Consider the following 12,026-nt stretch of genomic DNA (forward strand, 5'->3'; position numbering starts at 1 on the left):
GTTGACAAACTGAATTACTCCTTTGCCATGGATTCTACCTGGACAATTAAGGGCTTTTACAAACATGGAGACAAGGAGGTAACTGACCTTCACCTTCCCCTTCATCTTCCAGTTTACTGTATGAGACTAAGCAGTTGTGTTTATGGTTGAGGAGATGAGCAGAGAAGAGGAAAAGTGAAAATCAAATCAAGGAAGGGTACACAAGTCACGAGCATTTGCACAGGTGGAGGAGGCTCTGCAGTCCAACAGAGATATTTGGTTTATTCAAATCCTTGAATCAAACACTACTACACACAGGTCACATACAGGGCCTGACCTTGACTCACTGCTCACTGTGATAAGGCTTTTTAAAAGCTTACATTTCATGATAGAAGCTGGATCAAAGTGAGTGTTGTCATTTATTTTATGGCAAATTATAAACTAGAGGAAAGAAACATTGTATGAGATTCACCAAAGTAATAATATATGATTATCCACTATAAAATAAATAAGGTGTACTGGTGCAAGCCAAAATACAGTTTTTTCATAATTGGTAAATCTTTCTATGCCTACAAGATGGGCACTGTGGCGTTTTAATCTAATCCGGTATGAGGCAGGTCTGTTCTGCATTAGTCCAGCGTTTATGTGAGTGACAGTCCTTTCTCCCATGAATCCTGAGTGGAGTCTCAGCCCTGCAGGCGCACCAGTCCATCTGCGTACTGGAACTGTTCACTGTTCTCATAGTGCAGCATGTCCAGAGCCACCACACAGCTCTCCTGCACCACACGCTCTCCATCTGCCTGGTGCCTCTGCAGCACACCCACACACTCCTGTCTGCCAATAGAGCCCAGAGCCTCTGCCGCCTCATGCCGCACCATGGGGTTCTCCTCAGGGCGCTCCAGAGCTGCGCTCAAAGCTGGCACCGCAGCTGGGTGCTGCATCTGACCCAACACGTACCCGATCTCATGACGGAACAGAGCGCTGGAGCACTGCAGACCTGCCACAGGAACACAGGGTCAACTTAGTGCGCACTGTTAACTGCATTCACCAAATGTGATGCCTTGATATCAGAGAGGGACATAAGACATGACAGACAAGTATTCAAGGATCTCAACCGTCCCACACAGCCCATAGGTTAACCAGCAGCTCTGTAGTAACAAATGACTTCAGTCTTTCAACAGTATCAAACTTGTGCTGTATAACAAAAATGTTTAAAAATGATAGTCAGTGGTTGCCACATATCTGATAAGTCTTCTACTATCAGACTTTTCTGATGCAGGGCAGTGCATTCAATTGACAGTAAGACTATAAGACTATAGGTAAGATTATAAATTCATAATGTAAAAGAAGAAAAAATCTAGCACTGCTTCAGGATATAAAACTCTACTGTTCTGTTTAGACCTGCTTAATATTACTGGCCATTGCTGTTTTTAAAGCCCCTGAGCGCTATCTGTCCCTGTGCTTCAGCCCGGGCCCTACCATCAGCCAGAGCCAGTGCCGCCTCCTCTGTACACAGGTTCCTCAGAGCAAACATGGCCCGGTAGCGCTCGAACAGGGGCAGGCTCTCATTAAGCAGGATGCTCCGCAGCTCAGAGGGACTCTTCTGGGGTGCAGGGGGGGCAGGGTCCACAGAGCTGTAGGGGCTATCATCCTGGGCCTGTCCTCCAGACTGCAGCCACTGCAGACGAGCCACGGCCAGCTGGCACGTCTCTGCCACCTGCAGAGGGCAAAACATTGGTCATATGAGGACTGGCACAATCAGGATTTTTCAACATTCTAGGGCTGTGCAGTTAATCACATTTGAATTAGAATTATAATAAGATTGGTGAGTTTTTTCATTTGTACCCCTGTGTGCGCTGCTGAATCCAACGTGCATCACAGATTAAGAATGGCAGTGTAAGTACAGAGCAATGGACGTAGTATGTCGGTTGTGGTGAAAACAGATGTTGATATGTGGTCTTTAAAATATGCGATAAAGATTGCTCACGCATGCACAAATCTTTCTCTCAAATTGCTTTTGGCATGTCATAAAAACTCAGGAAACATGAGCTCCCAGTGAGTGATGTGATGTCTTGGGTGTGCTCCGTGACAGACTGTACCTCTATGACAGGGTCCTGGCAGTACTCTGTGAGCAGCTCCAGGACTGAAGTGTCTCCGATGGCTCCCAGGGCCTCTCCTGAACACAGCAGCTCATTACTAGGTTTTAGAAGCTTTACAAAGGTGACACAAGTTTCACACATGGGGGAGCAATATCAGCCAGTGCAATCCCTAAACAGAAAGCAACACTTAAGGACTGAGTCTGTATGCCCACACTCCTCCACCACCTCAATCAGTTTCATTCAAGAGTGTTAAACAGTGGAGTAAGCCATCAGTAAGCCATCAACCTATCAAACTTCCAGAGCTTGAACAATTTACCAACCTTCTCTAGAGAAGTAATAACACCCACACTGTATGCACTTATGTCTTATTACTGTTAGTATTACTGAGATTGCACTAATTCTTCAGTGAATCCACCATAGTAAATTAATCTGGAGTCTCCTGTAATAGTTGTAAAATGGTGTGGAAAGAGTTAGATGGATTATCTACACTGTAGATATTTTGAATTATGACCCTATGCCCCAGTCACTACAGGAAATGGACTCAAACTATAATCTAACATCTCTGCGTTTATGCAAAATGAAACTGAAAAAAGCTTATAATGCTGAAACTGGACATAAGTATTAGTATTAATATGACGGGAAAACAATTATTAAACCAAAACATTATTAAAGCACCACAGGAGTCAGTAAAACATAGTATGGACGATCTCAAAGGCCATCACATACAGGGCATACGTGGGCAGGGGTGAGTGGTACCTGCTTCGTGCCGGACCATGGGCTCCTGTTGCGTGTCCTTCAGCACAGCGGTGAGGGTGGGGATGGCCCGGGCGTCCTGCATTTGACCCAAGCAGTAGGCCAGCTCGTGCTTGAGCAGAGCAGACTCATCACTGAAGCCTCGGCTGATCCAGCTGATAGCCTCTGGGCCTAATACACAGCACAGGATCAGCACTTAGATTAAACTAAAGTGGTACAAAGTTCAATGTCTTCTCTGTCGGCATAAACAAAAGTCATAGATTTTTGACATTTACTGAGCAAATCCTTTAGACAGCAACTGAACACATGAACACAACTTCAGTCTCTGAGGTTCTAGCTCATTTTGTGAGACACTGTACTATTGTTAAATATGATGTGTTTTCAGAGACATATTGAGCTTATTTAAACTCACAAATGATAAGCAACTGTCATATCTGTGTAACTTAACTATGACAACAACAACAAGCAGCTGAGGGAGTATTTCTAGCTCTAATATCAAGAACCTCTCTACACACTGTCACCAGACCATATGTTTATATAACAACTTGACAGCTTTTTAATATTTGGCGCACATGTTAAAGACAAAAGCAGAAGCTTGTGCTTCACACACGTGGTACCTCCGATGTTCCTGAGGGTGAAGAGGGCTCGAAAACGCCGGGCCAGCTCCTGTTTGGAATCCAGCAGAACCTGTCCCACTGCAGACACCTGCTCCACACTGGCCATGGCCAAGCTCAGCTCACTGCAGCCAGAGGACGAGGATGAGGATGAGGACGAGGACAAGGACAAGGACGAGGACAAGGACGAGGACAAGGACGAGGACAAGGACGAGGACAAGGATGAGGACAAGGATGAGGACAAGGATGAGGACAAGGATGAGGACAAGGATGAGGACAAGGACGAGGACAAGGACGAGGAGGACGAAGAGGAGGATAAGGATGAGGAGAAGGACGAGGAGAAGGATGAGGAGGATGAACGAGGATGAGGAGGACAAAGAATGAGGACAAGGAGGATGAGTAGGAGCAGGAGGATGAGGATAAAGACAACAGCGTTTTATTATTTTATTTCACTGAATCCATTTCAGCCATACATTTGGAAAATTGTACATTCAAAAGCTATTAAGTCATTTTGAGATCACTATTTAAAAGCAGCACCAACAGCACAATATTTGGAACGTTTTAACAGCAACCTTGCTTATATCCAATCCCCTGGCTCGTTTAAATCCAAAAGAATGATGGATTAGAGGTTAGATGTGCTCGCCATTTGGCCCATTCTTCCTGAATTATTGTCCAGTCGACTCGCTCAGTAATAATATCTGAAATACATCTTGCTCATAGGCGCAAATACATCATTCACAACTGCAAGCTCACGTGGTTCTGGCCAAAGAACCAAACCCAGCCCAAAACACGGAGCTCTCCTCCCGTTAAAGCTCCTGTTGGAACCAGGACGCGCTGAGAATCAAACACCGAGTATCACGATGTTCTGACATCAATCAACACACGACCCATGTTAACCCAAAGAACTGTAACCCCACAGAAGCGCAGGGCCAGTGGCAGGAGAGCTCCTCGGAGACACGTTGCAGTAACATGTGGCTCAACTTTTCAACACTGGCAGAATAGAACACCATTTCTTACCGTGAGAGGACACTTGTCAGTCAAACAGCCAGATCGTCCCCAAACTGGTATGGATTCATCAAATGAGACCTCCAGACTAGTCCCACACAACAACACTACGCTCAACCCACTCCGAACACACCGAGCGCAACGAACACACCGAGCCACGCAGCTCGACACCGGTGAGGGAAGCACGGAGTACACTTCCGCATCCGGCACGGCGCGGGGCGCATCCGGGCGCATCCCATTTCTGGAGAGGGGACTGGCTGCAGACACATGGGGAAAGTGGAGCTCCACTCCAGACCGGAAACACGTGACCTCCACCGGATACACGTCATATCTACGATAGACTTTTATTTTTTATTTTTTTATTCGTATTAGCCATATTAGCCGTATCCCAATTCCAGGGCGGCAGCTTTCGAAGGCTGTGAAGACTGCAGCCCTCACCGTAGCTGAAATGTGACAGGTGTTAGCAGGGTCATTTCACGCAGCGTTGTCGTGAGCATTAAAACACAGTACACTTCGTATTCTCTTTTTGTGTGGTTACCCCATTCTCCACGGGCACACACTTTTATTCACAGGTGCAGGCCATTCATAATTTTGTGCCTCACGTGATCAAGTGTTCTTACACACCATTGGTTAAATCATAAGTCTCTATCATAATACAAATAATACAATGAGGGCACAACACAACACCCCCACTTGCTCACATTTGAAAAATACATTACTATACAAACACAATCAGGCCTATACACCTATAACATGTTTATCGTGCACCAAACATAAATGTTTCAAAATTTAACAACTTAAGTTTGGTTGCTGGTTTCGTCATTACATCCGCAACCATCTGATTAGTGGGACAGTACTCCAGGCTGATCCTGCCATCAGTTAACATGGACCTTACAAAATGGTATTTTATATCCACATGTTTACTCCTCTCTTCTGACTATATCCTTTGGCAACATAACACGCCTTGTATTTGTCAGATCCATCATTGTTCTTTTTTGAGTGCATAGACCCATTTACCCCCCACTACAGCTTTGCCCTTCGGTAATGTGGTCAGGGTAAACGTTACATTGTCTTTTAATGACTGCATCTCTTCATCCATAGCATTAACCCACTCTTTTGCATCTGGTGAGGTTACCGCTTCTTTGTATGTTTGAGGTAAGTTACATAATAGTCTATAACAATAGTCAATATTGGTCTCATCATCCTCAAAACCACAAACATAATCATCTAAATAACCAGGTCTCTTCCTTTCTCTAGCTGGGTATCTCCTCTGGTCAGATAGATGTTCCCCATTTTCCTTTTTTGGTGCCTGTTCCTGTTCTTTATTCACCATTTGTGTCTGGTTATCACTTTGCTCTTTGACATCTACTTGTTTTTCAGTTACATGTGGACTAACAGGTGGGGTTTTAATTGTCTGTCTGTTGACCACAAAATCATCTTCATCAGCATCCAGCACATCTGTGTCCGTTTTGGATATAAACTCCACAAGTCTGTGTCTCTCTACTTTTCTGTTGCTGGGATAGTACACCAAATAGGCTGGACTATTCTTGTCATATCCGATAAAAATCCCTCTCTCACATCTTGTGTCCAACTTTCCTTTTTGTTGATGTTTAAATGTGTAACACAATTGTCCAAACTTCTGCATCCTGGAAATATTAGGCTGCCTGCCAGTTAGCATGTAAAAAGGAGTCTGTTTAGTGCGGTTGCTGAAGCACCTAATCCTCACTACAGCTGCAGTCTGGACAGCATAAGTCCATAACATCTTAGGTCGCCCACTCTGAATGAGCATACACCTGGCCATGTCAAACAGAGTTCTCCAGTTGTGTTCAGCAGTACCATTTTGATGGGGAGAGTATGGGGCTGAGGTCTCATGCCTAATACCACTCCGGTTCATTAATGCTTGGTACCCTTTCCCAGTGTACTCTGTACCATTATCTGATCTCATACATTTCACCTGCCCATAAGGGGCCATATCAGCTAGAAACTTCTCAGTAGCTTGTACTGTGTCACTCTTATTTTTCAGAAAGTATACAAACACTGCACTAGAATAATCGTCTGTAAAGGATAGTGTAGTACCTATGACCTTCTCTGGACATAGGGTCTACAGGACCAGCTACATCTGTGTGCACCATTTCCAGAGGTGCTTTAGCCCTGGTATCCGGCCCTCTGTTTCTAGTTTGAATAAACTTCCCCTGTGTGCAGATTTCACAGTGTGGTGGAGTTTTATTTCCCTCATTCTTAATCTCCATACCACTTACAACATGCTTTAATTTCATGATATCTGCAAAATTGCAGTGTCCTAGAATTTCATGCCAAGTCTGCAAATCATGACATTTGTTACACTGGTCTTCACTGTCACTTTCTGATGTGTGCAGATAGTACAGTTTGTTGTGTACATGTATGGGAAATTTAGTGCCGTCTTTATGTAGCAGAACGTTCTTCTTCTCACTGAAGATCACCGTGGCTCCACACGTGGTGGCAGCTTCACAGAGAAGATATCCTGAGGAAGTTGGGATGTACAAGGCCCTCCTCAGCGTTGTTTTGAGACGGTGCCCCCTGCTGTCGACCAACCACACCTCTGCGTCCCCTCTGTGCTTGGCGACTCCGTTGCTCCTGGTGCCATCCGCTAGCTCCACACAATGCGTCCCGGCCTGGAAACTGGCATCGAACCTCTTGAACTTGGCGATGTCTGTGATGATATGTGACGTTGCACCCGCATCCACCATCAGACCTTTGCTTTTGACATCTGGCATCTGCATCTCCGAGTCACTTATCCGGAAAGCATATTCCTTGCTCTCCGCGTCGGACGCTTGCTGTGCGTTATCCCGCTGCTTCCTCCGTCTACACGTCGTATTGTTGTGTGTGTTACTTTTACAATGACTGCACCACTGCTTGCGCGGACTGCTTTTGGCTATGTGGCCTCTGACACCACAATGTCCGTATTGCCACTGTCCTTTGCGCTCTCTGGTGCGCGCCTTGTGCCAAATTGCGCTCTCGCCTTCATCACGTTGTCCTCAGACACAGTTGCACGCATATTTTCAATGTCCTCATAACTCCGGAGCTTTGTCTTAAACTCCGCAAAAGTCATTTTATCTTCACTCTGAGAAACATGAATGGCAAATGGTTTAAATGTCTCTGGCAGCCCCTTTAAAACCATTGCTATCAAAAGTCCGTCACTGAGCGCCTCACCTGCGCTTCGCAACGCAGTAATCGCAGTCTCTGCTCTGATTACATACTCAGTGACATTTTCCATCGGTGACTTTTGTAGAGACGTTAATTCAGTGTACAAGTTCATCACTCTGGGCTTCCCTTTGCCAGCGTAATATTCCCGGAGAATCCTCAGCGCCTCGCGTCCATCATCCACCGCCTCGCGCATTACCAGCGACAGGCTCTTGTCATCCAGGAACTGGATAAACTCCGCATAGGCCTCAGCATTCTTCTCGTCATCATCTTCGTCGTCAGGACCAGGTGATTGTAAAATAGTGTCCTTCAATCCTTGGAGACGGAGGTGGCCCAAAAACTTTGTCTCCCACAGCTCGTATCCTTTTTCATCGCCATTAAATACGAGTCTGCCCCAGCGGCTTGGCACAGTGTCCTTTTCTCTGTTTTTACTCATGTTTGCGGTCAGTGGCTGAACTCAGGTGCACGCATTTACCGTCGCGACATTCACCTGGAGACCGCTCCTCAAACTGCGTAAAATGACTCTGGGCCCATAACCTGTTAGCAGGGTCCTTTTACGCAGCGTTGTCGTGAGCATTAAAACACAGTACACTTCGTATTCTCTTTTTGTGTGGTTACCCCATTCTCCACGGGCACACACTTTTATTCACAGGTGCAGGCCATTCATAATTTTGTGCCTCACGTGATCAAGTGTTCTTACACACCATTGGTTAAATCATAAGTCTCTATCATAATACAAATAATAAAATGAGGGCACAACACAACAGGTGTAGCCCACGGAGCCGCCCCGTCGCCTAGCAACCGAGACACTTTGCTAATGCTAATGCTAACAACACGTACCACGCAGATGACGCACGGGTAATCAAACTTGGAATTTTAGACCAAGTTATTCTAAAAATTCTCATCCAAATCTTATGGCTAAAAACGATAACTTATGTTTAACTTTTGCAAAACAAAACGGCGATATTTCTGGGATACATCTAAAATAGACTATATTGCCTTAAAGTTTCAAAAACTGATGAGATTATTAATTATTAATAAAGTATTTTTAAATTGATAAAGGATTACATTTATACCGGGGATGTATTTAAGTCATTTTATAAAGAAAGACATCTCTGCTTTGAGAAAAGATGGTTTATTAAACAATCAAAGGATTGTAAATACTGTAAATACTTTATCATAATGTGAATAGTCAAACATTAAACCCATTACACACACACACACACAAACACAAACACAAACACATACTGCATTAATAGGTGAGTAAAATAGCTGTATGTCAGTGTACTCTCAAAGAGTTCTTCCCATTTTGCTGAAGCAGAAAAAAAAAAATCCAAAATATGATGAGGTGGAATACCACTGCTTAACTGCAGTACAATAGTACATTCTTATAGTACATGTAATTAGTTACTTTCAAAAGAGACAGAAAGTAAATGGCACATTTCATCATGAATCAAACATCAGTACAGAATGAAAAACATTCAGAAAAACTTATTATGAGCAACTTATATGACTCTAGTTTTGTCTCATACACTTGTTAAGGTCATATAAGGACACATTTATCATGGGACACACTTCCTCAGTGATAAAGCTGTTTAGGTGCTCCTCAGCTAAGACGAACAGAAACCACCATTTTACTGTTTCACTTCTGGAGAAAATTAGACGTTAAACCTAATATGGACACATCACTATTAGGACACATTAGGAACAGCAGCAAACAGAATGTGCAGGAGGGAGGCCTGATGCAACCAGAGGCCCCACAGGTCTGCTGCAGTCTGGACCTCCTCCTCCTCCTCTGTGAGTCTGGACATGGACAGTGGAGACATGACCCAGTGTACTTGGATCATTCAGTCTGATGTATCTCTCGTGTTCTGGAGGAGGAAGAGCAGAATGGGCCTTAAGTCTGACTGGTTGAAATTTCTGTCTGCAGAGTGAAAACCTGTAATGACACACACATTAAGAAAACTATTACATAAATCCAAACAGCTAAATCTCACACATTTGAGAAATGTGCATTTTCAGAAAATTAAATAATAATTTCAACATGAGCATGATTCATTTGCAGCCCTTATTATTATTGGAGTTTTCAATGTAACATGTCCCAGACCTAAACAGAGGCAGAAGTCTGGGTCAGCACCTCCTGCTCAGTGTTGACTTTTCTTTGTCATCTGCATTTGACCCATTTCATGAATCATGAGCGTCTCATCAGCCAACATTTCTGTGGCCCCAGCAATGTGTTGTGTTCTCATACAGGAAGCTGCAGATGAGAAAAGAACATGAATATTGTCGTGAACCCCCCCCTCGGTCACGGGAGAGCTCACTCGGGTGGGGTGAAAAGATGAAGGTTTTGGCGTAAGCCCTACCAAAAGGGCTCCTGAAATTCAGATGAAGATGTTCATGATGCTTTATTTTGATAAATGAATAACTGTTAGAGCAATAGAGATTAAGAGTGTTTGATTTAGATATTAGAAGTGTTTTTGTGACCCATATTAACATAAGTTACTTGTTCTGTTTTGATTTAATCTGATTTGTTTCTTTTATGTTAATTTGCTTAATTCTTTCAATTCAAATTTTAAGTTTAGGTTATTTTGTATTAATTTCTGTAACTGTTATGTTTGTGTGCAGGAAAGATAAGGACCTTCTGTTCTTTTGACAGTTGACCTTTACTTGACATTGATGTACGAAACCTGTATGTTATGCGGCGCATGGGAGGCCTGCAGACAATGCGGGTGCGAGCTTCCGGCTCCTTCGACAAGCGAGGTGGCAGTGACTTCACACCTGGCTGGGGAGGAGGTGTAGGGGGCTAGAACATTGAAGATTGTGGTTTCTAAGAAAGTGTTGCCTGTATTTGGAAAGATGTGTGCTATATGTGACGTACTGATCACTTTGCATGTACCTGGGTGGAGTTCTGTGACCCTAGATAAATATTGAAAATTCTGCGTAATAACCCAGATCCTGATTTTGGTTGGCATTGGCCCTCCGGCTGTAACTCGGCTTACGAGGTCAAGATCTCTAATTCGGACTAGGCTGTGCTTTACAGCTTTCCTGGTCACAGGGTAATTTCTCCAAAAGGGTACTTGCAAAGTGATTTGTCCTAATTATTTTTGTATGAGCTTTCTGGTAAAATAGTGGCTACGGAGTGAGTTGGTTATAAGTGCTCTGTCGTGAGCACTCCGGGCCTAAAAACCCTGAGTGACCACGAGTATAAAGAGTGACCACCAGTCACTTGCGTGGTGCGTTAAACAATAAAAAGCAGAAAAATAAGACAAAGACAAATCACTTGTTGGAATCTTTTGTTGAGTCTTTTCCCTTAATTATTATACATATATATTTACCACGAGCAAGTCAAGTCATCCTAGGTGAGTTACTTACAAAAATGCAATGTTTTTGATGCAAAGCTAAATTTGGTTAAAGGTTTTGAGGCACTGCTAAGGATAAATTTATATTTGCAATGTTTTTGGTGTAAAACTAAATCTGGTTAAATTCTTTGAGGCATTGTCAAAAATGTGTTTTGGGCAAATGTTGTCAGATAGAGTGTAGAGCATTTCATAGAGTGGTTTCTAAAGCTAAGTGAAGTTGTAAGTGTTCCCCAGGTGATACTTTAAGAGCCCTCCCATCACGTTACACCCAAACCAGCACACCCTACCATCACCCCTACATCCAAACCACCACACCCTACCATCACCTTACACCCAAACCACCACACCCTACCACCACTACACCCAAACCACCACACCCTACCACCACCACTACACCCAAACCACCACACCCTACCACCACCACTACACCCAAACCACCACACCCTACCATCACCTTACACCCAAACCACCACACCCTACCACCACCACTACACCCAAACCACCACACCCTACCACCACCACTACACCCAAACCACCACACCCTACCATCACCTTACACCCAAACCACCACACCCTACCATCACCTACACCCAAACCACCACACCACCTACCATCACTACACCCAAACCACCACACCCTACCATCACCTCTACACCCAAACCACCACACCCTACCATCACCTCTACACCCAAACCACCACACCCTACCATCACCCCTACACCCAAACCACCACACCCTACCATCACTACACCCAAACCACCACACCCTACCATCACCTCTACATCCAAACCACCACAGCCTACCATCACCTTACACCCAAACCACCACACCCTACCATCACCTTACACCCAAACCACCACACCCTACCATCACCTTACACCCAAACCACCACACCCTACCATCACCTTACACCCAAACCACCACACCCTACCATCACCTTACACCCAAACCACCACACCCTACCATCACCTCTACATCCAAACCACCACACCCTATCCTCATCCCTACACCCAAACCACCACACCCACACCCACACT

At 44.4% G+C, this 12,026-nt stretch overlaps 1 protein-coding gene and 1 long non-coding RNA gene across 2 annotated transcripts; both read right to left on the minus strand.

Moving 5' to 3' along the window:
- Positions 1-226: 226 nt before the first annotated feature.
- Positions 227-4,677, minus strand: LOC110170221 (deoxyhypusine hydroxylase-like). The gene is made up of 6 exons (XM_020935859.2): positions 4,463-4,677; positions 3,449-3,570; positions 2,835-3,002; positions 2,079-2,155; positions 1,459-1,696; positions 227-976 (listed from the first exon to the last, which is right to left on the minus strand). Exons 2-6 carry the CDS (start codon positions 3,552-3,554, stop codon positions 666-668), a joined length of 900 nt encoding a protein of 299 aa, XP_020791518.1. The 5' UTR covers positions 3,555-3,570; positions 4,463-4,677; the 3' UTR covers positions 227-665.
- Positions 4,678-8,749: 4,072 nt separating this feature from the next.
- On the minus strand, positions 8,750-11,485 carry LOC110168845 (uncharacterized). The gene is made up of 2 exons (XR_008633106.1): positions 9,738-11,485; positions 8,750-9,569 (listed from the first exon to the last, which is right to left on the minus strand). It is a non-coding gene; the product is annotated as an uncharacterized LOC110168845 (long non-coding RNA).
- Positions 11,486-12,026: the final 541 nt, after the last annotated feature.

Source organism: Boleophthalmus pectinirostris, unplaced genomic scaffold (genome assembly GCF_026225935.1).
Source record: "Boleophthalmus pectinirostris isolate CB_2022bp ecotype Guang Dong unplaced genomic scaffold, ASM2622593v1 HiC_scaffold_3, whole genome shotgun sequence".
NCBI lineage: Eukaryota > Metazoa > Chordata > Actinopteri > Gobiiformes > Gobiidae > Boleophthalmus > Boleophthalmus pectinirostris.

Bases quoted from the DNA above. Each gene is read 5' to 3' on its own strand.
- LOC110170221 (XM_020935859.2), bottom strand. From the start codon at position 3,554: ATGGCCAGTGTGGAGCAGGTGTCTGCAGTGGGACAGGTTCTGCTGGAT. The intron at 3,003-3,448 runs GTACCACGTGTG...GCTGTGTATTAG, and splicing joins CACCCTCAGGAACATCGGAG to GCCCAGAGGCTATCAGCTGG. The intron at 2,156-2,834 runs GTACCACTCACC...TGCTGTGTTCAG, and splicing joins CATGGTCCGGCACGAAGCAG to GAGAGGCCCTGGGAGCCATC.